Consider the following 26,537-nt stretch of genomic DNA (forward strand, 5'->3'; position numbering starts at 1 on the left):
GTCCACTTCTCAAACTGCATGTGCATGGAATGCAGCTGTCACATCCCTGCTTGAGAACTGGTTTGCTTTCAGTGCAGCGCAAACCACTGGTGTGTCATATTATGTGTGCGGGTTCACAGCAGCAAAATATTTGCTTTAGGGACCAAGTGCAAGGATGGAAGCCAGTGCCAGTCTAGCCACCTAACAAACTTACATTCTGAGCAATTCTGCTTCTGCAGCATCTCAAAGATTCAGTGATACTTTCCACTTGAGGAACATAAAAATTTAGAGACATCATTTTTTAGTATTTTTGTGACCAATAAACATTTCATGATCACACCCAGCATTGCACTGTATGCCCAACTTTTGTAGCAGGGGCAGAACTGGGTAAAATTCAGTGTCTCTCCTGAGACTGGTTTCTGTCATAAATTGAGATTTTAAGCTCAGTTCGGTGACCTGTGTTCTGATTTGGTCTGTGTGCCTGACTGTACACTACCAGTTTAATAGTTTAGCTCTCTTTACTCATTCTTACCTTCCTAATGAGCTGTTCTTGTTTAAACCAGTAGGTTTCCTTTTAGCAGATCATGAAGGAAGAGAGAGCTTTGAAATAATTTCAGTTAATCTGTGCTTCCTAAGGCTTAAGCCTTTTCAATATTATTAGACCATGAGAGATTTCTTGTTTAGTTTAAAAAAAAACACAAAACCAGCAACAAAATAGAACAAGAAAAAAAAAAAAACAACACAGAAAACAACCGACGTGGCTTGTAGGTGCAGAATACCTTTGGATCTTAGTTTGATGATTGACTTTCAGGGCATGTGACTAGCTAGAAAATTGGGTTACATGGGTCTGTTTCCTAATATAAATTTGGATAGTTAGAGTCTGCTGCCTCATAGTCATGTTAACTTTTCCTTTTCAGCTGTCCAGTTAGCTGGGAGTTTAGCTTAAATATTGGCCTGAGAGTGAATCAAGAAATTGGTCTCTTTAAAAGAAAGAAAATCTGAAAAATTGTTTTGTTGTTTAGAAATACAAGCCTCTGAGTTAACATTGAATCACTCCCTTCAGAATTGAGAAGATTCTTGAACTACTTGTAGATTAACTTTTATGTGGGAGTTACTGCCTTATTTCATAACAATTAACCTGGGGGAGAGCAGAGAGACCTAATAGTCTGAGGTGCTTCTGAGTGACCAAGGTGCCTTTGAGGTTTTAACATTCTAAGCTAAGAGATTCCTCTTAGTTTTGCCCAGAAACTTGTGATCAGTAAATAACATTCCATTTATAAAAATATTTTAATGGAACAGAAATTACAACCACGTGCCTCCTTTTACACTTTCATTGTGAATATATTATTTTTCACATACATTTGTAAAAACTTATCTTACTCCCTGTGCTGTACAACACAGTTGAGACTTTGTAGTAAGTTATTAAAATCTTTTTTTTTTTTTTCTGCAGATCCATCAGGGCACAGTTCCTGTTTCATACACAGTGACAACTGTGGCTCCACATGGGATACCACTTTGCACAGGACAGCACATTCCAGCCTGCAGCGCTCAGCAGGTCCCAGGGTGCTCAGTGGTTTTCAGTGGCCAGCACCTTCCAGTTTGCAGTGTGCCTCCCCCAGTAAGTGGGTCTCTATAACTACACCAGCTTCAATCTGTTGTAGAAATGGCACCTTGAAGCTTTAGTGTCTGTGTAGCCTTAATTCTGTTAGAAATTGCCTTTTTTTTGGTTTTCCTGTGGTCAATTGAAGTGGGATAGTAGTGTGGGCTTTAGACCTGATAAGCATATGGTATAGAGTATGACTGTTTATAGTAGTAGAGTTCTGATGGGTTTTAATTCAAACCTAAAGCTGGTTTATGAACTGACTTACATCAGCAGCTATTCTACCTACTTTCCTGTAGTAAGAAGAAGGCTTCTAAGGCTTTTATCTGGCAGGTCACCTAGGAAAAAATCTTACTCACTGGAGACCTTGTTCAGGGATGGTTATATGCAAAAAGGTCTGATATTCCAAGGTTAGTTTTCTTCTGAGAAGTAGTAAAATCCGGAAAGATCACTAAAAGTTGAAAAGGGCTCTTTTGTCTGAAAATACTCTCGTTATAGTAATAAAAATACTCATCAGTAAGGATATCTGCCTGTGCCTTGCTGGGAGTAAAATTAAGTACCTTGACTGGCCAATTTACCAGCTTTGAATTTGAAAGAATTTGAACTGTTTTCTCACAAACTTTTATGTGTCAGCTCAGAGTTATCACTTTCCAGGTCATAGCATTCTGATGGGCATTTCACCATTAAGTGTTAACAGGCACCAGAGCCTGTTTCCCCTCATTTTTTCTAGTATAAATCTGTGATATCATACATAAATACTATATAGAGTGTCCAGTTAACGTTTATAATGTTGTTATAATGTTGCTCTCTGCCGGCTATGCATTTGCCAGCAGTGTGTAACTTGGCTTTTCCTATTGTGCGTTCTGTGACCTGAGGACATAAACGAGCCTATGTGGCACTAAAACAAAACCCTTGGTGTGACCGCATATTTCTTTTAGCTGCTGATTGAAGAGTGAAGGTAACTTGCATTTATCATGTCCAGGTGCCATTTGTTTGGACTGAATGTACAATAGTTAGTCAAGTGTGTTGAGAGAATGGATCCAGTACAAGTGGTTATAAAAAAATTAAGGTTGAGTTTCTGTAACATCAGCAGGCAGACTTTATGCTTTCTTCTCTTAGGTCACAAAACTGAGGAATAGTTTAAGTTAGGAGGGTCTCTGGAGGTCATCTGGTGGTCACCTGCTAAAAGCAGTATTTGTTTCCTAGTATGGAGATTTCATAATGCCTCTAAACTTCCACAGTGTTTGACTGTCCTTGTGATGAAGAATTTCTTCTGTATATCTGATTGAATTTTCTTTCTGAATTTTCTTTGTTGCATCTTGGTCCCATTGATCCTTGTCCTTTCCTTTTGCCCCTTGAGGAGAACTCAGGTACTTCCTGTCCACTCTCATGAAGCAGTTGCAGACAGTATTAAGGGTTTTGCTTAGTTTTTGCTTTTTAAAGCAGAACAAGTCCAGTTCTACCACCTTTTCTTTTATGCAATGTGCTCCAAGCTCCTGGTCATCATGTTGTCATTGTTTTTTTTTGTCACTGAGGCACCCAAAACTGGACACAGGGCTTGAAATTAGTGTCTCAAGTTCTGAATGGAGGAGCAGAATCACTTCACTGGTTTCACTAGTTGCATTCTTACCAATGCAGCCCAGCATGCCTTTTTGACTGCAGGAGAACATTGTGGGTATTGTGTACTCCTAATTGACATGACCATCAGAACCCCACTTTTTTTTCTGCAAATCTGACTGCAACCAGTTAGTCTCAAAGAGTCCTGCTCCATGGAGTTATTCTTTCCCAGTGCCAGACTTCCTATTTGCCTTTGCACTTCACATAGTTCCTGTCAGCCAGTTTCTCCAGCCTAAAACACTACATCTGAAAGGCAGCCCGTGCCCTCCAGAATGAGAGCTTGCTCACCAGCTTCATCTGTGAACTTCCTTTCGCTGTTTTCACAATATTTGTCTCTCACACTGCGTATGTAGCTATAAAATAAACAAATGTCAGTTAGTAAATACCTTTATCAATTTCAGAAGTTCTTCAAAGGGACAGGATGGCATCCAGAAGGACCTGGACAAGCTGGAGAAGTGGGCCCATGGGAATCCTATGTGGCTTAACAAGACCAGGTTCAGGGTGCTGCACTTGGGACAACCCCCAGTGTCAGCACAGGCTGGGGATGAACAGATCGAGAGCAGCCCAGGCGAAAAGGACTTGGGGTGCTGGTGGATGAGAGGCTGGACATGACCCAGCAATGTGCACTTGCAACCCGGAAAGCCAGTTGTGTCCTGGACTGCATCCAAAGCAGTGTGGCCAGCAGGGAAAGGGAGGGGATTCTGTCCCTCTGCTCTGGTAAGACCCCACCTAGAACACTGCATCCAGCTCTGGGGTCCTCAGCACAGGAAGGACATGGACCTGTTGGACTGTGTCCAGAAAAGAGCCACTGAGTTGATCACAAGGGCTGGAGCACCTCTCCTGTGAGGAAATGCTGAGAGGATTGGGATTGTTCAGCCTGGAAAAGAGAAGGCTTTGAGGTGCCCTAGTTCCAGGCCACCTACAAGGAGGCCTACAAGAAAGGTGGAGAGAGAGAGAGAGAGACTGTAGAAGTGCATGTACTGACAGGACAAGTGGGAGGAATGGCTTCAAACTGAAAAAGAGTAGCTTTAGATGAGATATTAGGAAGAAATTCTGAACTGTGAGAGTGGTGAGGCACTGGTACAGGTTGCCCAGAGAAGTTATGGAGGCCCCATCACTGGAAATGTTCAAGGCAGGTTGGACAGGGCTCTGAGCAACTTGGTCTAGTAAAAGTTGTCCCTGCTCATTGCAGGGAAGTTGGAATGAGATGAACTTTAAGGTCTTGTCCAACTCAGGCCTTTCTATGATGTGTTCAAACAGCAGAAGTTTTTAAAAAGCCTTAATGAATAAACGGGTAATTTTCATTTCTTCCTACTTCGAAGTTAGTGTGGCCTCATTTGCTTTAACTTTAAAAAGTGACGTGGACATAGCGTAGATCATTCCAAACATATATAATCTTTACCATACAGAATTTTGGGATTAAACCTATTCTGATGTTTCACAAAGAACCTCCTGTTTTAAACAACAGTCTGTGATGTTCTACATGCAAATTTATCTCCAGCTATTTTAGAAGACAGTTTTTAATTCAGTAAAATACAGTAAAAATTTATTGTAGCAATGGAAACGCTTGTCTGTGGTATTCCTGTTTTAGAAAAATGAGGTAGTAACTGAAGGTCAGTCAGCACTTAAAGAAAAATAGTAGTCAGATCAAATTAATCTGCTACTGTTTCACTACATGTGAAGATTTATGTTTGGTCATGATCACAGTAAATTGAGGTGATAGTTCCACCTCCACTACTGTAATCAGATTTTAAACTAGTTCCTTTTACCATTTTATGCCCTTATAGTCAATTGGCACAACATATGCTATGTGACATGACTAATAAGGAAAAAAAAGTGAGAGATCAGAACTGGATCAACTTTCTTTGTAAGACTTGATAACAAATATCTTCATTAATTGCTCTTTTAATTGTCAGAAATGTAACAGAAATGCCTGACATTCTGATGATAGATCAAAGAGCGAGAAAAAAGAGAATGCAGGTTTCTTGCTTCTTCATATCTGAAGGTGGAAGTAAAACTGAACACTTTCACAAAGTACATTCCTCTTGCCCTTCAGTGCCTTCATCACTGTAGTGTTCAAACTTTTGTGGCCAAAGCTGCTTTTGGGCACAAATTCCTTTTTGTCAATTTTTGACAATTCCTTTTTGTGAGGAATTTAAAGGAGGAGAGAAAAAGGGCTCTTTCACATATTAGTCACCACTGAGGGAGCTTCCTTTACAAGCTAGGACTCACCTCGAAGTGCAGAACTGAGCAGACCATAAGAATTATTCATAATATATGAAGCAACAGAGGTTTTTAGGCACAATCTGAGAGCTGCAAGTCCCGCTGCTGCATCTAGAGCTTAAAATGGTTGCAATGCCATTGCTTTGGCATGTTGTTTTGATGGTAATATGTGGCAAAAATAAAATGAACTAGGATAAATGTATCTGCTCATCACTTAGGAGGCTGTCTAATCCTGCAGTATTGAAAATCCTAGCTCCCAGTGACCTTATGAGCACCTATCAGATGTCAACTACTGTGCTTCTAGAGCCTGTTCTGTACTAATCACTGTTTCTTGTGTATTTGAATGAGTTATTTATGTGTATTTTGAAGGCTTTTCCAAGGAGGTAAAAGAACTGTTTAATGATATCTTTCCATAATAAATACATAGAATGTAGAATGTTGTGTAGGGAATGTTTGTGCTAGAGACAAAAATATATTGTTTTCACTTTATTTCAGATGCTTCAGGCGTGCTCAGTCCAGCACCTACCTGTACCATATGCAGCATTTCCACCCCTCATTTCAAGTGACCCATTCCTTTTGCATCCTCCTCATATATCTACACACCACCCTCCTCACTTACCTCCTCCAGGACAATTCGTTCCTTTCCAAGCACAGCAGTCACGGTCGGTAAGTAATGCCTCTTACCCCCCCTCTCTGTAGAACTGGTGGGGTGCATGGTACTGATACCTGACTGAGGAACAGAAGAATTTTGTTTTAAGCCTGTAACTGCTTGGTATAAAGATGAAAAAGTACTTTTGAAGTTCAGTGTTGCACTTCGTATTTCATCGTTGTCTGTGCTGTTTCTCCATAGACCTTTACTTCTGTCAGAAAGATGGGTGTTTGCTTCACCATCTGGTATTTCTTTCCCAGGAAGCAGAATAGAATCCAGTGGAGGTTGTGTAGCACGGTACATGTCTGAGAGAAGAGCTTAGCAGAGAAAGAAGAAAGCACAGAATGTTGCTTTCATTACATGCTTCTTTTGTATTACTTCTTGTTTAATTTTTAAAATTACCAGTGCTTTTCCTAGAACATTTTTTTCACACTTAAAGTTACTGATGCCATCTGCTTAAGCAGATGTGGCTTAGTGATAGGGACTGTGCAAACATGGGAAACGTGATCCTGTTTTGGATTTAGGGGGAAGTTAGGATTACTTTTCTGGCCTACGACTCTTACTGTGTGGTTACCTGAGTATTGTGTCCCTTTGTTTGCCCCTCTGACTAGAAGATGCAGGTATTTCAGTAATGCAGAAATAGGAAATAGTTTCAATGTTACAAACAATGCTGAGACTTCTTCATGCCATGTCTCAGGTGTGGACAGGGTTGTAATCACTTTGTTACAATGGTGGGAGAAGAGCTGCCATCATCATAACAAAGTGGTTTCCAGTGGTAGCTATCTTTGTAAGACCTTTAGAAAATGTATGGATTTGGGTTTTAGCTTGAGTTGCTTACTTAGGTTATTGACTAGGCTTGCCTGTTAACTTTCAGCTCTGGCAAAAAAAGCTTGCATCACAGTGGTTTAAGAATACCTTGTGTTTAAAGTTTGCTCTGCATAACAGGAAAACAAAATATTCCTTTGGCTCCACAAGGTGGCTTTCTTAGCTGAATTTCTTGAAATGGTAGAATTCAGTGTCACTCAGGGAGGTGTATTTATGAAACTGATGATTCCTGGTTGTTTCTTGGGTGCTTTTGAACCTGACTGATGTACTAGACTTGATTAGTTACAATCTGGAATCTCATGCTTCCAAAGCCTCTGGACTGCTTGTCTTGGTAAGACTGCTTGCATGATCCCCCCCTAGGAAAGCATCTGCTTGGTTACTGGATATCATTAGCTGTTTAATCAACTGGAGCCACCATGTTTCCACTTTTAAGTTTTTCTGGCACAATTTCAGTTCTTGTCTATGGTTGTTTATTTTTTTCTCTTGCATAGTTGTACAGTGAGAGCAGCCTGGCAAGAGGGAGAGCAAATATTTGTCCTGAAAAATGCAAGACACAGGAAATTACAGCCACTCCTATATTTGCTAGATCGCATAAATTCCTGGTCTATAAGCATGGCTAGCTGGAAAAGGTGAATTTATATCAAATGTGTAGTGTTGTCATTGCTTTTTGGGTAGTGTTAATGACCTAGGAATTGTTCACAGCGTTATTATAAAACTGATCACAGCAGCACAGAATATATGTAGCTGGACTGCAGTTCTTTATTGGGGAAAAATTACATCTCTATTATTGCAACAAAGGCTATCTCTGGTTTTTTTTAGCCACTTCAAAGAATAGAAAATGACGTAGAATTGCTTGGAGAACACCTTCCTGTAGGAGGTTTTACATACCCTCCCTCAGCCCATCCACCAACGTTGCCTCCCTCAGCTCCTCTTCAATTCTTAACGCATGATCCATTACACCAGGAGGTGTCATTTGGTGTAGTAAGTATTCCTTTCTATGCTACATTCTCATTCATACTGCATTAACATTCTGGATCTTTACTCTGTAGTATGTTTTGTTGAAAAGCGGCACTTTTTGCGGATGTGTTCCATTATTGATGTAGCTGCATACTGTTTGCGTTTTCTTAAGTTTGTGTTTATCAAGTTAAGGGTAATTTGACAACCACCAGCAAATTATTTCCAATAACATTATCTGCAGAGTGTAGCAGCGTTTACTTAGAAAACATTCCATGTTTTCACACAGTCCAGGGCTTCTACAACAGAAACTGATTGGTTTATAAAAGCTGTTGTGACCTTCAGCTAATTCTTCATCATAAGTCATATGTTGAGTTTCCACGAATCAGGAAGGCTAGAATGCTTTAAAAACAGTTCTTCTCTGCAAGCAGTTGTAGAGAGAGCTTCCATAATTTAGACCATGCTGTGTTTTAAAGGTAGCTATGTTACAAAGCTTGCTTTGAGCCAGCTTCCTGGGCATCTACAGGCAGTTCATCTGCAGCAGCACAAAAAACTATTAAACTTGATGCAGGATAAAGTCCGTGTTGAATTTTGTTGAATTGTGTGTTTCTGTGGTGTGTCCTGTGGTGCTGCCTCTAGGATCTTTGTGTTGTACTTCAGTCTGCAATTACATTAGTCTTGAAATGGATGGGGTGGTTGTTGTTGTTTGTGTGGGTTGCTTTTTTAAAAAATAAAAACCTTTCCTGCCTGTGTGATGCTCAGAGAAATAAGTAGAAGTCAGGTAAAAGTGCTGAAATTTTTAATGTTTGACTTGTGCATCAAGTTGACAGAGGTTTTAGAGGCTTAGAGGTTTATGGTTATTTAAAATTTAAATGAGAATGAAATTTCAGGCCCTGCAACTGCAGAATATACAGATAGCTTGTCTTAGTCTCCTTGATCACAGAATCTAGTCAAATGATTGCTGTGGTCTTTATAAAGGTTCAAATAAGTTTCCAGCATTTAGAAACTCTTCAGTTTTTTAATTAATCTAAACGTGTACAGATTTTCAATTAAGTTTTCAGTCAACACTCTGGAGATGAAGACACTTAAAAGATTCCGTAAACTGCTTGTATTTTATTCAGTATTCTTGTTGGATGAATTAGTCTAATCACAAACATTTTGGTTGGAGTGAGGCTTTCATGATTACCAAGTTCAGTTGTTAAAGTAGATAAGGAACGTAAAATTTTTTGCAGATTGTAGCATTTGTCCTCTCTGATGCTTCATCACTGAGGAGTAGAATAAATACATATTACAAGTTATCATGTGGTCTTTTATACAGCAATCCTAAATCTTTATAAAGCTTTATTTACATTAACATTATAATGGTATGGCTGCATTTCTGATTCTCTTTCATTCAGTGAACACGACAGTTTCTAATTACATTTTTGGATTGCAGAATTGACAAAGCAGGAAAACTCATATTGGATATGTCTAGTTTGAAACTTCCAAGCAAAAATACCTTGGCTCTTTTGCATTGTGTTTGTATTCATATGTTAATTTTATGTTTGACCGTGGCTACCTATTAAAAAAGTTTCCATTGTAAAATAAGAGGATTTTAGGTTAGTCATTGGTGGTGGTGGCCTTTTGTGCTTTCAGATTTCAAGCATGGAAGAAGAAAAACATCTTACTAAAGACTTTGAGTGTTCTTTTTTTCAAAAAAAAAGTTTCAAGGCCTTGAAATGTGAATTCAATAGGAGTTACATGAATTTCAGTTGTAGAAAATACTAAAAAATTTTAACAAAACAAGGATGACAAAAAAAGCCCTGATTTTTCCATGGAAGGAAACCACTGAAGCTTTAGGCTTTGAATGTCTCTTCAGATGTGGTCCAGCTGCAGAAATTGTACTGAATAAACTTTCCATGTACACTTGAAGGGCTGCAACACTGTAACGTAAGTGTAAATGTATACTACCACTTAAAAGATGGGCTTTCTAAAAAAAAAAAGTAATTAAAATTCTCTATTTGAAGACTTTTCTAAGGGCTTCTTTACTCAACCATTTTTGCACAGGCCTGCATAATAGCACCTGGACTTTTTATATTTACAAGAGAGTCAGCACTTCATGTGCTGTTTCCCAGACTATCCTGCATATAGACTAAAAACACCAGAACTTGCAAGGATTTCTGTTGTATATTACCACTTTTTCACATGGAATGATATGATCGTATATTATAGATAGGAATAGTTTCAAATTGAGGCTGAGGTTCTTCTGGATTTGAGCAGAGGCTGGATTTTTTAAATAATGCTTTATTAAAAGTGAATTTCAGTACTGAGAGAGGAGATTTTAAGAAAAGAAAATGTTGAATCACAGACTCACATACTATTCAAGCAGGGCTGAGCTGACTGCTCAGGACTATGTCCAGCCTGCTTTTGAGTATCTCCAAGAAAGGAGACTCCACCACCTCCCTGGGCAACCTGTGCCAGTTCCCAGTCACCCTCATGATAAAGAAGTGTTTCCTGATGTTCAGACGGAGCCTCCTGTGTTTCAGTCTGTGCCCAATGTCTCTGGTCCTGCCACTGGGCACCACTGGAAAGAGCCTGGCTCCGTCTTCTTTGCACCCTCCCTTCAGGTATTTGTATACCTTGATAAGATCCCCCTGAGCTTTGTCTTCTTCAAGCTGAACAATCCCAGCTCTCTCAGCCTTTTCTCACGCGTGAGATGCTTCAGTCCCCTCCTAGTGACCCTTTGTTGGACTCTCTCCAGTATGTCTATGTCTGTCTTGTGGTGGGGAGCCCAGAACTGGACACAAGTTCCAGTTCCACAAATTCCAGTTGAAGCTTATTTTCTTCTTTCTTGCAGCCTTACCCACCGTTTATGCCTCGAAGACTCACAGGGCGCAGCAGATACCGATCCCAGCAGCCAATACCACCACACCCTTACCATCCCAGCCTATTACCTTATGTGCTGTAAGTGTAAAGTACATTTGCTTCCATATAGGCTATTAAGTCATGTGACTTTCAACAGGCATCTTGGCACTTTTTATGGTTGGTCTCTCTGCCAGAGACCAGGCACAGTTCACCTGTCTCAGAGGAAAACTTCCATTTCTGTGTAAATTTTTCAGCCTGTTTTGTAGCATACACCCTTGAGCAGGGCAAAATATAAGTGAACAATTTTTGTCCAATGTAGTTTTTCAGGTATTTTGAGGCACAACAGCCTCTGTTTCTGAACTCTTCCTAAAATCTTGACCAAATTTTATATCTTGGATCTGTGATACTCTTACAGAGACATGGTTACACTGTAGGATCAAGTTGTAGGAGTCTTCACTTACAGAATAAATTAATTTGCTTTGGTTCTTAAATATGAAATACAAGAGTGAGCGCTTTCTGTGATGTGTTACCCTTTATTGGCTGAACTGCTACTCTGTTACAGCTGTTAAATTTCTGTTCTGCCTCTTTAGCTGTTTCGTAAAAGATGTGGGACAGTTAACGTTCAGAAATTAGCTGCAGTGTGCTATGGCAGACTTTCTGTGAGGCAGTTTGGGTCTATGACATGAAATTTATTAGTCTTCTATGTTCTGTTTTGGAAGTAAGTATGAAACGTTTGGAAAATGAAGATTAAGTTTCTGGTGGCAAAGTTGACATTGACAAGGAATCAGATATTGACATCAGATCTATAGTTTCTCTCTGCACAATGTCAGATGTGGCATGAAAATGGCACCAGAAATCTATTTCAGCAAAGTTGTTGAACGTGGCATCTTGCAGTCTGAGAATAATGTCATAGCTTCTTGCCTGTCCGTAGAAGACACAATGTGGCACAGGAATTCCTGATGACTTCAGTGGGATTTTAGTATATTTTAGTGCTTTGAATTTTTGATTTCTGTGTGTGCATTACATTTTGACCCATAGTATATCTTGGGGGGTAAAAACATCTCATACCTATCTGAAGGGATTCTGCTTTAACCAACATCACAGTATGTGAGAAAGTGAATTTGTGCTTGACTACTGGAAGTTGGTCCAGTAGCAGATCTTGTCTATCTTCATTGTGTATTTTAGACTTACAAAAGGTGCAAGACTTTTGTATTGGAGAGCTAAGTGAACTTAGGGTTCTTTTTCTTTGATGGTATTTTATCCACTTAAAGAAATAAAACATATTTAAAACAAAAATGTCCATTTCTTTTTAGTTTTAACTCTCCATAGTCTGTGAAAATTAGGAGATTAATTTTTGTAATAAAGCTGAGCTTGGTTGAAAGTACCAAGTGAGACATGCATGCAACTGAGAAGTCAGCACTCTCAGTAACAAAAAGAGGCAGAATTAGCTTTTTCCTGTGACTCTTTCACTTCAAATGTCTGCTCTTGACTTCAAACATAACATTTTTACCAGTTTTGGTAACATGTTGATTTAAGAGACATCAATAAGGTAGCTTTACCTCTGCCAGATATTTCTGTGCTTTCCTTCAGCAAGATGCTGAACCTTATCTGTGTTTGCTCTCGTGGTAGATCAATGCTCCCAGTGCCACCTGCCGTTGGACCAGCTTTCAGCTTTGAGTTGGATGTGGAAGATGGAGAGGTAGAAAACTATGAGGTTGGTGTGTGAACTACAACTGCTTTTAAAGATATTAGCTCAAGCAGTAGATAAAATTTTATTATATTTTGCTTTTAATCCTGGTTTTGCCTTTCAAATAAATGTAATGACTGTGAAGATGGAATCAAAAACCATCCTTTCAGATTTTTTTGTAATACTGGATATTAAAAGTGCTTAGCTTTCTTTCTTGTCTATTATGGTTTCCCAATATCCACCTTTCCAGTCTAGTAATCATTAAATTGTTCAGCTTTTATGCTCTACATGCTACTATTCTCCTTTCAAATTTTAATTGATTTTAAATACATAACAGAAGTGAGGCACTTTCAAAAGAACAGGGTAAGTCACTGGGTTTGTGTGTGTAACTTTCAGAATAGTGTTAATACAGAATAGTTATAATGTCATAGGATTGATTAATCTAAGTGTAATGTTTATAAAACTGCCTTACTCCCTGTTCTTCTTGGCCCTCAGGGGGGTGTGGTAATTCACATCTAGAGATGTAGAACCCTCTTAAATATCCTAGATAATTATGGGGCAGTTCCAAGTGTTGTGTCTTTGCTAATTGATTCCATTTGATTTCTCTTTAGTCAGTCATCAACCCAACCCTGACTTTTGAATCTCTCTGCCTGTGTTCCCCTTAAGATGTCTGTGTAGTTGCACATTTTTATTTTAACAAAGAGCACTTCTGTAATAACTTCTGTGGTGGTTCAGAAGAAGCAATGTCTTCTGAGAATTTGAGCCCTAGGTTCAAGAGTTCAGTATAAGAACTCTCTTTGTGATCAGTACCATTTGCAGCCTTCTCAGGATCTTTTAACTTTTCTGTGCTTTGGTTCTCTGTCACATTTATTCTGATGTTTTGCCTAGGTCCCTTGTGAAGGAGTGTGAGTTACATATATGACAGACTACCGATTATGTAAATGAGAGGTTTTTACCTGCAATGCTTGGTTTATAGAAAATTAAAAATTTAGCAGGAAAAAAAAGCACTTAAAGTTTGGTGGTATATATTTGTTGTCCAGATTGAGGATAAAATCTCCATATTTTAATTCAGCTAGCCCAAGACATGGAGCGGAAATCAGAAACTGTGTCCCATTAAATTGCTGATTTCTCTCACAAGATGAGACTCACATATTCTTAGGGAAGAAATTAGTTGACAATTTCTTTCTGGTTACCAGCACTGCTAATTTCATAGCAGGGTGAGGGGATCCCTCAGAAGCAAATTATTTACTGAGCTGTGCATAGGACTAATTGGAAGTTGGGTTCTGGACGTTTTGAAATCCCAAAGATAATATCTTACATAATTGCAAAAATGGTTAAGTTTTGAAAGACTTTCCATGGAGCTTGTATTGTATCAGAAAACTAAGGTTCTAAACATTTCTTAATAGAAGGGTGTTTTGTGCTACCAGCTGGGGTAATGAGGTGTGATGGTAGCCCCAAATCTAGTGAAACCAGAGCCTTTTTGATCAGTAAGTTTTTAAATGTCCAGTTTCCATGTTTTGCAGGCACTGCTGAATTTGGCAGAACGTCTGGGAGAAGCCAAACCACGGGGATTAACAAAAGCAGACATTGAACAGCTTCCATCCTACAGATTCAATCCAAACAATCACCAATCAGAGCAGACACTGTAAGTATACTGGTCTCTTTCAAAGGTTCATAATTTAGGTGGCTTGATTTTTATTTCTTTAACTTGCACCCTCAGCTAGGTCAGAAAGGCTTTAACGGCAGTCATGTCAGTAAACTTTTTAAATTTTCTTTTTTTCTTGGTGTGCTTTCCAATACTGTTTATTCTTGCTTTAAAACTTCTTATCTAGTCTCACATAATTTAGCTATGTTTCATTTAGTTCCTCAGCATTTAAAAAAATTAAATGAAAGTGAGGTGTTCTAGGTTCAGCAACTAAACATTAAAGTGATATTGTCAACTTGGACTTTAGCTTGTGTTAAAATAGCTTCAAGTGTTGGAATTTTGAAGTTCTCCTGGTGGAGCTTGGTCAGTGGTTTAGGAGTGCATCTTCTTATTTTTAAAACCCCCTAACTTACTGGGTTTGTAGGATCTGCGCAATCAGGTGGAAAGGGCAGTATCAATATGAAGGTAGTTTAAGTGACTTAGGACCAAATACTGTCTAATGTTTGAACTTCAGCATAAGGATTTTTCTCTGATCCATCAGTTTCAGTGACCTTTGGTGTGACTTAAAAGCATCAGTAGGGAGAGATCTTTGCAGATTATTATTTCTGCTATTTTAGATTTTGGTAAAACGTCTGTTCTGTTGTATTGATTGCATCTGTGAACTCCCATGAGCAGGAGCACTTACTTTGTGATTTGAAAGCACAGTAACAAAAAAGAAACCCCATCCACAAAACCCCACAGAGTCAATTCTCAGTTTACATTGTTAGATACAGATCACTGTAGCTGCTGAAGAAGTAAAATAGCTACCGTGTCACAGTCATACCTGTAAGGTTTTGCATGGAATTATGTGTTTGTTGTTCTTACATAGCAGGTACACTTGAACTTTGTTGTTTTTTTCAGATGTGTGGTGTGCATGTGTGATTTTGAGTCAAGGCAGCTACTTAGAGTCTTACCCTGTAACCATGAGTTCCATGCCAAGTGTGTTGATAAATGGCTGAAGGTAAGAAAAAATAATCCTATCTTTTATGAAATTCACTAGTTAGTTTTGGGGGAGAGAGTGGAGGTATTTTGCTGTTCCACTTACGTTTCATCTTGTTTTATGTTTCCGATACGTAGGCTAGAAATGCCAGTAGAGTGGAAGCACTGCCTGAATAGGGTATTTTTCTAGTAATGGTTGAAGGTTGCTTCTGTATAATCTTTGGCACAAGGGAAAATGAATGTGAAGAGAATTATTTTCATTGGCAGATCTCACTGTGTTTTCCGTTCGTTTAGAACAATGACTGTGAATTTGAGTAATATGTGATATTAAAGAAGACTTGGAAAAAGCATAAATAATACAGAAAGTGTGATGTAGAGTTTCGTGATGATGGTGGCTTTAACTATTCTTCGTAGCTTACCTAGCAAGAATGAGTACCAATACCTTTCCTTCCACATTTTGCTGTTAATGTTAGTTTCTGAGGCAAATAAAATGTGTTAATGCATGTATGTATATGTGTATGCGTATATACAGAAATGTAATATATGCAAATAGAAATTATAGTTTTACAATATTGCATACCCTTCCAAGAGAATTTGAGCAAAAAAGAAAAGCTCTAGAATCGGGACAGCCCAGTAAGAGCACAGATTAAATAGCAGCAGTGCAGAAGGTGTGAAGAACAAGAAGTACAAGTAAGTAGCTGATGATAGACATTTCTACAGGCTGCATTTAGCCAGATCTACTGTCAACGAGGAATTGATTCCCATCTTACCTCAGCTTTTTTCAGTATTTTATTCTATTCAGCTTTGATCTGTGTGTAGTTTGTTGCGTAGAACATTGGAAACTGCAATGATCCTATGTTGATATGGTCCCTAGAGAGTTACAGATGATGTCAGTTGTTTTGGAAGGAGAAATTAAATGCCTTTATGACATCATAAAACTGAGAAAATACTTAGGCATACACTAAAATATTCAGAGAAAGAAAAAATCAAGTTAATATTGACAGCATTCTTTTGGCTAACAAGATACCAAGAATAATGAGAAGGGCTTTAAAAAGTAGTATATGAAATTGCCCTTGAGCTACCCTTGGTAGGCTAGGTCTAAGGCTCCTACTAAATCTAGGGTCAGTAAATATTTCTACAACAGTGCTCATAACTTACACCAGAACAGATGTCCTTCAGTATCTGAATCCACATACATGCTCGAGAATCAGCAAGAGGAATCTAAACATCTGGTTGTTTTACTGTCAGATTAAAAAAGCCATGTACACACACCCACTCCACATAATATTATCAATATATCTATGTTAGATGTATGCTGTTTTATTCACTAACTACAAATTAAGAGTAGATCATATATATATATTGAAGTAGTGTTCTTCAGTGTCCCCTACTCTTCTTGAGCAGTGTTCATACTACGTGTGTCACTGTTCTCACTGCATGAAACTTCATAAGTCAGTTGTGGTGTAGACATTAAGTATCCAGGGATAGCATTCACTCCATTTTATGAAAAAAAAACTAAGACCATTTGACACAGCCTTTGAGATAGTGGACACTATAGGTCTATACAGGTTAAGTTGATTATCTAGACTTTTTAAAAACCAGCTCTTTCCAGGCTACTAATGCAAGAAAATATACCTCTGATTCATAGAATCCCTGATCTGCAGATTTCTGGAAGTTAGAGGAACATGTCAGGGAAGTATCATGCATGCTTGTCTTGTTCTTAATGCTCTTTTGTACCTGACATCGGGCTCAGGAATCAGACAAGTATGTTGAGTTATGCTTTTTTGGGACTCCGTGTGGTACTTTTAAAGTTAGAGTTAGTCCTTTCAAGTGGTAATGAACTGGGAATAGAATTCGGAAGTGTAAAGTGAAAAAAGTGGATTTAGTTTAGTCTGTTTTCATAATCATAGACGTACTATAGTAGTGGTGAAATAGCTTTGCTGATGTTCCTGTCCTGTTTTAGAAACTGCATTTTCTAACAGATCATCACATGGTATTTTCTAAAGGTTGTCTTTAGAATGAGGTGTAAGGTGTGCAATCAAACCCTAAAAGGCTACAGTTAAACCTGCTGAAACTGCTTGCATTGACATCATGTATTCCAGAGCTGAGTGCAAAATAAGCGAGACAAGGTTAAACCATCACAGAGTAGGGTTGCTAAGACAGTACTTTTACACTATTTGGGTTCAGTTACAGCAGTACAAAGATGATATATATAAGATTATTTTGCTCTGCAAGCTGTAACAAATTACCTGTAACAACAGTCTTATTTTAGTTACAGCCTCTGTCTAACCTGGTTTATGGTTAAGCAGCCAACATCTGGAAGTTAGGATAAATGAAAGATATTTTGAGCTTTAGTTTTGTTTCTTTCCATTCCTTTATGAATTTGACAACTTTTTTAATGTGTTGATTGTATAATTATGTCCAGATCCACTTAATTCATATCATCCAGCCAACGTCATGTTGATAAACTCTACAAGGGAAAGTAGAAATCATAGCTTTCAGTACTTGTAACGTTTTTCAACAAGGTAAAAAAAGAAAAAAGTTACCAGTTTGTCACTATGTTTTACTGATTTAATCTCGTCTCTTTGAAGAAAGTATTTGCTATTCAGGAATATTTCTAGAACTATGGAGTCAAGTTGATTATTTTTTAAGTTTCATCATTTGTCATCTTAGTGAAAGATTGTAGTGGTTTGAACCAGGTTTTCCTCCTGAAGCTAAGAAAGTGGTAACCCCCAGGGGGTGGTGACCCTTGGGGTTTGACCCAATCAGCGCTCCTGCAAAATATAAACATATCTCTAGACCGGAAAAGAAAGTAGTTGTTGTAGTTAGTTGGAGAAAAGGTGGCCATGTTTTAAGCCACGAGGAAGAGACCCGCAGCCCCACTGGGGGCTGGGCCCACCCCAGCCCCTGGCTAGGGGGCTATGGGGACTTGGAACAGTGTTAAACTGGGCTCAGTACCTGTAGCTAGAAAGCTGAAGGAGTTTTCTCCACCGTGAGTGGGCAGACGGAGAAGCAGCAGAGCAGCAGTGGATGGAGAAAAAGCGGCGGCACAGAGCCAAGAGATAAGAGAAGCAGCAAAACAAACATGCAGAAAAGCAGACAGGAAAACTTCTCCGCTCTGAGAGAGAGAGAGAAAAGCAGCAGAGAGAACTAAAGTACTACAGAGTTTGTTGGGGTAAGAACTGCAAAACTCCCCCAAACTTTCTTTGAGATCCCTCCAGAAAATGGAGGGGGTGGACTCCTATTAATTGGAAGTCCTAAATGCAGTGGTCCTGAGAGCTCAGCCAGGACGAAATGTGTGAGAGAGGACCTTGGGCCCTCCCTTGCTGCAGCTTCAGAGAAGCTGGCAGCCATCTTGAGGCAGAGCCAGAAGCTCTGCGTAGGGGCTCGAATCCCCTGAAGATGCCAGACCGTCACGAAGACCCCTGTGCTTCGTGATATGACCGTGGTGGAGCGACCTTTGTCTGGGTGAACGCAGCCCACAGAAGACCCTTTGCCTGCGTTGAAGGGCCGAGGGGCTTGGAGACCCCCTCGTGTGTGCTGGCAGAGATCCAGCAACTGCTGCATGGAAGAGAGGAAAAGACACTGCTGCCCTAGAGAGACTTGCTGCTCAAAGAGAGAAAAGGATCTTTTCCCTTCTTCCCTCCTGGACTTTTATTTGGAGGGAGAAGAGATTTGATCCATTGTAAATATTGTATGTCATGGTAGAGATAGAGTTAAGATTGTATGTAATGTATTATAATATTTATTTATGTCTACAGTCACTGTAATATATTCCCTTTCCCCCATTTTGAGTCTCGTATGGTGTCTGGAAAACGCATCTCACACTGGCTTGAGATGTGGGAGGGGGGCTAGAACTAGGGAATTGGATTTTGGAGCTTCAAACCATGACAAAGATTTAAATAAAAGGTTAGTGATCCAATCTGATTATTTAAAAAAAACATCTGATTCTGCTGCCTGGTGGTGAAGATGGAGGGGAAAAAAGCTATCTAACAAAGTTTTGTGGCTTGTAGGTATGAAATATCTGATCTGCCTAGCTGCTACAATGCTATATACAGTATTACTTTTTTAGGTAGTATGAGCAAGTGAGAGAAAATGTCCTATAACAGTCTGTTAGACTGCCCACTTTAATTACTAGTTCCCTGGTCAAGCAGATTTAAACACTTATGAGAGAAGATCTAATACAATGGAGGAAACGAGGAAAGTTATTCTTTAGCTTTTCATAGTATTGTCAGTTCTCATATTTCACAGTATTTGTTTATTTATTATCCTAGATCCTTTAGTCAAATATGAATACATGGGAGATCTGTTCTTCTATGAGTAACAGTCATCATCCCAAAGGAAAACTTGACACTGAACTGTTTTCACCTAGAGGGTTTAGAACCAGCTTAAAAGAACTACTTGCCTTTTTATTTAATGGTCTGGTAGGAAATGCTGTATTATATATGAGAAAAGAGGAACTGTAACTATACTTCGGCTTATTTCTGATGGACTAACACCAAAGTAGTGCAGTGGTTTTTAGAGTATTTCAGTAGCCCTATAGTTGTTTCACTATTCTAACTGCAGTTCACTTTAACTATAAATTTCTATAAAGTAAAAAAAAAGTAAATCGGTTTGTTGTGCAGCACTCTCTCATTATAGTACAAAAAATAAATCTGCCTGGAAGAGTGTCAAGTTAAAAGGTCAATATTACCTTACTCCTCTTTTGACACCATAGAGTCATATTAAATGCCAGGAAGGGGGAATTCATTTATTGAAAGGCACAAAAATGCAACTAAACTTAAAACAGATGTTCATGTAGGATCTTGAAAAGTTACTTGAAAAGCCAGTGGTGTGGTGTCCATGAGTATTCATTTTATCCTGGCACAGTAAGTTTATTTCTGCAATTCCTATCAGGAAATTGCTCCCACTGAATGCTGTTCTATGGTACAGATGGTTCCTACCTCATTGTTGACCCAAGTGAATAGCTCTTGACTCATTAATCCATTGAATTTTGAAGGACATGCCTTTTTATTTTAAAAATTGTATTAGCCAGATTGTATCTAGAATCATGCACATACAATGAAGTGACCAAATAATGACGTTGTCCTCAAGTATATTTCAAAACTGCTAGTTAGAGGGAAATAAATTTTTAATTGTTTCTCCAATCCATGCTTTACAAAACCAGTGATAACAGTAGTAATTGACAGAAAAATATACCCTCATTTTAACTTGCATTACTAAATAATGTTTTTCAGTAATAACTTGTTACTTTCACTGGATTTAGTTATTGTTTGGATTTGAGATTTGTGACAATGAATTCTAAATTCTGGCCTATAGAGCCACATTTTTTGATACTCGTCACTTGTATTTTCATTGAAAATTTTGGTTTCCTTAGAAGGACTTGGAATTTACAGTGGTTGGTCCTGCAGTTTTCGTAACTATGAAATACAGAATCTGGGGCAGGGAAGGGTTCCCTTCACTCTGCCCTTTGCAAAGAAAATGTTTAATCATAGATGTTGTGTGTTTATTTGGGGCTTTTTCTCATCATTGGCTAAAATGAAATTAGCCATTATTTGAAAAGGGGAATGAGAAGGCAGAAATACTTTCCCAGTACCTTAAGGCATGTTACCTCTCATCTGTCTTAATTTTTAAGGAAGCTATAAAAGTAAATGAGTCACAGGATATGTTTTCAGTGTGTGCTTTACTGAAGGGCCAAATCTAGACCTGCTGGTGCATTACTTGAATACCTGTTTAGTCAGGTCATCTTCTCTTTGTTAAACTTTCTTTTTTAATTCCCCTTCCCCTTTACTAAAACCCCTTGCCTTTTTCCCTGATTTGCTTTCAGCTTTGACCAAATCTATATGATGTTTTTCTGTGACAGTAACTGAATAAACAAAGCTTGATGTCATTCCTGATCAGTAGAGCTTGTGACAACATGACACCCTCCCACAAGATGTTTATTTGCAGCCCAAGGTGGCTCATCTTGTTTTGTTGGGTTTTGCTGCAGCACACAGTACAGCTTCTTAACTGCATCCATCTGATTGCAATGTTCCAGAGCTGTGAGTCTGCATTATTAAAACCACTGTCACTTAGACAGAGCCCGTTTGTTGTTTTGCTCGATCTTTAAAGATAGAAGCCACAATTTATTTTTTTTCTTGTGAACAATTTTGAATCGGCAAACTCACCACACCACTCTTAACATAACAAAACAAATTAAAAAAAGGCATAAGCACACTTTGTCTTCTCTTGTTTAGAGTACTCTTGAACTGCTCTTCACCAGTCACAGGTGTGAGTGTCACATTACTTTAGCAATGTATTTGTCAGTCCAGTGACCCCTCCTGTTTTTCTGGTTTTACAGGCGAATCGTACCTGCCCAATCTGTAGAGCTGATGCTTCGGAAGTGCATCGTGATTCAGAATGACCAACCTAGGAGCACAAATCTGGTTTGGGTGTTTCTGGTCACATGTATATATGAACTCTCTATTGAACTTACCCATGTGGCTTCCAGCCTACCCTTTACACAAAAGGGTCAATGGACCTTACTTTGCACTGTGTGACTTAATCAATTATAAAGCTTATAACTAGTCTTCACAGTTACAGGATTGTTATACTAACAGTGTGATTGGAACTCCAAAGATTTTTTTTTTTTTTTAGCTTAATTTTGTGTGTGCACTAACATTCCCTGGGTTCTGTGTGATCATTCCGAGTATTGCTGCGAGATTACTGTGGATGTGATCTTTTAGCATGTGCTTTTATAGAAAAGAAAAAGGAGAAAAAAAAAAGTGGTAGCTCCAAACAATATAGCAATCTACCTTATATAGAGCCTTCAGATACTGTGAGTGGGAATGAATGGTGTGAGTGTGTGTTTGCCTGTGAGAGGGTGTGTGAAGCGTGCCTGTGACTGAGTGTGCCTGTGTGTTTGAGAACCTATATACCAGCATGTACTGAGAACGTATGTGTGTAGTAATAATTATGCTGCAATGTATAATCTTGTGTGTTATTTAAACAGTACTAGTACTGTACACTGGTTCCTTTCCTTGTGTTTGCAGTTGCACACTGAATGCGGTGGGTGCAGCAATTACAGACATTTAGTATTTCCTCCCCAATGTACTTACAGGTGTAAAGACCTTTCTACCTACTATTCAAACAGCTGTTATGCTTCCCCTTCATTGGAGGCTTTAAGTGTGTACCACTAAAGAATGCATTGATTGTTCATACATGAGTAACCTTGGGGTTTTTATCATATGTTACAAAGTCTGGATTTTTAAATGGCTGATTTACAAGTTATTTTATCAATGTAGAGTTGCAATATCGCATTTAGCAATATTAACATTTTCAATTGCTAATATGAATATCAATGTTTTTCTGTTTTCCTTTTAAATTTTTCTAGCTGGGTTTGCCAGTTATGTGTTTCTTCCATGAAAGGAAGCAGAAAGGACACTGAGGCTCTTGTGGAACAGCTCTTAACTTTTGGCCATTGTACTTGCTAAGGTCATCAACTTTTAGCTTATATACATACATTCTTTGTCACCTACAAGGGAGTTTGTATGTAACTAAAATAACTTGTAAAAGGTTACAATTTTATTCCTGCAACTTCATGAATAAAATACAATTTTTAGCATTTTCTCAGAGAAGTAAAATTTTATATTTTTTTCATTGTATCAAAAGAGAAGGTAGGTTTTGGTCATTAACTGCAGAATTCAGTTGCCCTGATGCTGCTTCTTGCCTTTCCTTATTTAATGGCGAGTGTAAATAGAAGAAGGAATTCCCTCCATTTTTGCAATCAAGTTTCCAGAGCACTCCGCTATAGGAGAAAATGGAACACCTTCCAGAACAGTGCTGTGAAATAGAAGGGGATAATCTCTGTTCAAGTGCTCGGAATAATATTTTACTTAGGCTGTTGAAAAAAAATTAGCTTTCTATGTAATGTTCACACTGTTAACATTTCTGATATGCTTTAGCAAAATATTTAGGTCTGCATACACCACAGTTATTAAAAGGATGCACTTTTTGCAATGAAATTCTTTTCGTAAATTCAATGTCATTACTTTGGTTGCAGCAGCACAAGTGGCACAATTACCAGTATTGCTACAACTTGCTGCCAGTCTCAGCTTTAAGTTATTCTTTATCATGTCTTATGCTTTTGTATGCTGCTATCCTTTAGTATCAGTTATAATTTCTAACAGTGTTAGATGTTCTCCATGCTGGTTTTCCTCTTTGAAGATTCTGCAGACCAGTCACAGCTCTTGGTGCAGCTAAATAAAAGCACAATTTTGCCCTATTTCAGATGCTTTTCCCTCTGTTTAGTTATGCAGGTAGTTCTCAGTCAAGCTTTCTCTACCTATCCATACTTAGGAACACTAAATAAATAAAAATGCTGTTACATCAACTTCAAAATAATAGAATTTCTCCTCTCTTCTGTGGAGTTAAAGAATAGGCTTTTCACAATAGCACCTAGCAGGTTAAATTACATGTAATGAAGTTTATTTTTTTAACAAATAAAATCATGTTGTTTAGAAAGCATATGCCACGCATGTCTTACAAAACTTAGGCTCTTTTATATAACTGCAAAAGAAAAAATTCTGTGTGTACAGATTTAAACATGACTAACACTACTGTGCTTAATATTCAGTTCGAAGCATGGAAAGAGGGTACTTTTTCTAAACTTGATTCAAGTAAACAAGACACATTCTTCTGAAGCCAAGGGGAAGTAGTTCTCTTTCTGGAACCGAAGAAATGTCCCTTTCCCCCCCCCACTAAAATTCTCTGAGGTGGTGGGAGATCTAGGAGATGGAGGGACTAAGTTGGTAAAATGCTGAAATTAATTGTTGCACTGTTACGGCTCATCTCTCCTGGAATGGTTCTTTGGTTTGCATGGGACTCTTGCAGATGAATGTGGACTTGCTTCCCGTGGTTGGTGTACAAACAGCACACATGCTTACGTTCTGAATCAGCTCAGACAAGCCACAACCACATCCTCGCTGTGGTGGCTGTCAAGGGAGGGGATTCATGTTCAGCTGTGAACTGCCATATGTTATGCACAGCCTGCCATGGTGCCTGACAGCACCTGAATTCAGCAACACTTTTTTGTGTTCATTGCCTTTCTGCTATCCACTGACTCTTTCTTCTCCAAAAAAAACAAACAAAAAAATACAACCCAACCTCTAATATGTTTGCTTTATCATATTGGCACTGCTGTGGTTTTTTTGCATAAACTGTCAATTTAATTTGACATTTTAGTGGATATCAAGGCCTACAGATAATTCCAGTGTCTCATTTTGTGGCTTTCTTTACAAAAAGAAGTAAGGCCATGTGTTGTATGTCATTTTGTACAGGCTCTTGAATGTGAGTTCACAGTCCTTAATATATTGCATAATACTTGGGATGAGATTTACCAACTGTTTTAATTGTAGAAAACATTTTTGACTGAGTTATCTTTGGGCCTTTGTAAAAGCTGTGGTTTTTTCCTTTGGTACATTGTTACCTCATTTTGTTACTTGTGTTTCAGATTTGCTAATTATTATGAAAGCTTATGGGTTTTGTTGGAATCATATTTTGTTAAGTGTTTTCTTTAAATCATATGCTATTGTATCATTTAACATGTAGTTTTAAATGTATTATAAATATCTGTAACCAAATCATTTGAAGGCTTGATAAATTTTTAACAAAATTTGTACATTTTTTATGAGAGTTACTAGTAATGCTTTACTAGGTAGTGCAATGAATTTTTATTTTTAATCCCTGTGCCCAATTTTGGAGTTGAGAGAGTTGTTCAGTAATAAATGTATGATGTACACTTACACAATTTTGTCATGTTCTTTCTCTTAGAGGTTTACTGTCTTCTGTTACTGTGCATATTTCTGTGCACGATCACACAACTTGAGATATTGGCAGCAGCCACTTGTGTTGTAGGGGAAAGCTTTGCCTCCCTGACTGGGGGAACATTTAGCAACATTTTTTTTTAATCTGAGAGAGCATAAGAAGCTGGTATGGAATCCTGTGTCGTATTTTTAAAAGTGTGAGAATTTGTAGGACTCAGCCTTGCCTGAAAGGTCAGCTTTCTAAGGGTGTTATCTGCTGCTCCATCTGGATCCCTACAAATCTATGGGGCCTGATGGGATTCATCCCAGAATCCTCAAAGAGCTGGCTGATGTCATCGCAAAACCTCTCTTGATGATTTTTGAGCGGTCTTGGGAATCCGGAGAGGTCCCAGCTGACTGGAAGCTGGCAAATGTTGTCCCGATTTTCAAGAAGGGCAAGAAGGAGGACTCTGGAAACCACAGGCCTGTCAGTCTCACTTCAGTGCCTGGTAAAGTTAAGGAGAAGATTATTGTGGAGGGTCTTGAAAAACACCTGAAAGACAACACAGTCATTGGTCACAGCCAGCACAGCTTCATGAGAGGAAAGTCCTGCTTATCCCCCCTGATTTCCTTTTATGACAAGGTAACCCCCCTAGCTGATCAAGGGAAGCCAGTTGATGCAATCTTTTTGGATTTCAGTAAAACCTTCAATCCTGTCTCTCACAGTGTCCTTCTGGGCAAACTATCCAGCTCACAGCTGGATAAACACATCATGTGGTGGGTGAGCAGTTGGCTCACGGGTCAACAGTGAATGGGGTGACATCAGACTGGTGACCTGTCACTGGTGGGGTTCCACAGGGGTCCATGTTGGGCCCTGTGCTCTTCAGCATCTTCATAAATGACTTTGAGGCAGGACTGGAAGAGATACTAAGTTTGCTTATAACACTAAATTGGGAAGAGCTGTTGAGTCCCTTGAGGGCAGAAAGGCCCTGCAGAGAGACCTCAACAGATTGAAGGTCTGGGTAATCACCAACCATATGAAGTTCAATGAGGGGAAGTGCTGGATCCTGCACTTGGGATGGGGCAACGCCGGATGTTTGTGCAGACTGGGGCATAAGATGCTGGAAAGTAGTGCCAGGAAAGGGACCTGGAGGTCCTGGTTGACAGCAAGTGGAATCTGAGTCAGCAGTGCCCTGGCAGCCAGGAGGGCCAACCCTGTCCTGGGGGGCATCAGGCAAAGCATCACCAGCCAGTGGAGGGAGGGGATTGTCCTGCTCTGCTCTGACCCGGGGCAGCCTCACCTTGAATATTGTGTGCAGTTTGGGCACCACAATGTAAGAAAGATATAAAGCTGTAACAGACTGTCCAAAGGAGGGCAGTGAAGATGGTGAAGGGCCTTGAGGGGAAGCCGTGTGAGGAGCAGCTGAGGGCACTTGTTCTGTTCAGCTGAAGAAGAGGAGACTGAGGGGAGAGCTCATTGCAGTTACAACTTCCTCATGAGGGGAAGAGGAGGGGCAGGCACTGATCTCTGTGGTGACCAGTGCCAGGACTTGAGGAAACTACATGAAACTGAGTCAGAGGAGGTTTAGGTTGGGTATCAGAAAAAGTTTTTTCACCAAGAGGGTGGTTGGGCACTGGAACAGGCTCTCCAGTGAAGTGGTTATGGCACCAAGCCTGTCTCAGTTCAAGAAGCATTTGGACAGTGCTCTCAGGCATATGGTTTGACTCTTGAGGATGGTCCTGTGCTGGACCGG

General features: G+C 39.1%; 1 protein-coding gene across 3 annotated transcripts in view; it reads left to right on the plus strand.

Annotated features, from left to right (window-relative positions):
- RNF38 (ring finger protein 38) overlaps window positions 1-24,134 on the plus strand; it is a 108,852-nt gene extending 84,718 nt beyond the window's left edge. For all 3 annotated transcript variants that reach the window (XM_027709675.1, XM_027709676.1, XM_027709677.1), the window contains 8 exons: window positions 1,430-1,597; window positions 5,915-6,085; window positions 7,713-7,874; window positions 10,684-10,790; window positions 12,321-12,405; window positions 13,902-14,023; window positions 14,924-15,023; window positions 21,342-24,134. In XM_027709675.1, coding sequence (XP_027565476.1) covers window positions 1,430-1,597; window positions 5,915-6,085; window positions 7,713-7,874; window positions 10,684-10,790; window positions 12,321-12,405; window positions 13,902-14,023; window positions 14,924-15,023; window positions 21,342-21,404 — 978 coding nt within the window. In that variant the 3' untranslated portion in view covers window positions 21,405-24,134. The remainder of the gene's footprint in view (window positions 1-1,429; window positions 1,598-5,914; window positions 6,086-7,712; window positions 7,875-10,683; window positions 10,791-12,320; window positions 12,406-13,901; window positions 14,024-14,923; window positions 15,024-21,341) is intronic.
- Window positions 24,135-26,537: the final 2,403 nt, after the last annotated feature.

Source organism: Neopelma chrysocephalum, unplaced genomic scaffold (genome assembly GCF_003984885.1).
Source record: "Neopelma chrysocephalum unplaced genomic scaffold, ASM398488v2 Primary Assembly neopelma1_96821, whole genome shotgun sequence".
Lineage (NCBI taxonomy): Eukaryota > Metazoa > Chordata > Aves > Passeriformes > Pipridae > Neopelma > Neopelma chrysocephalum.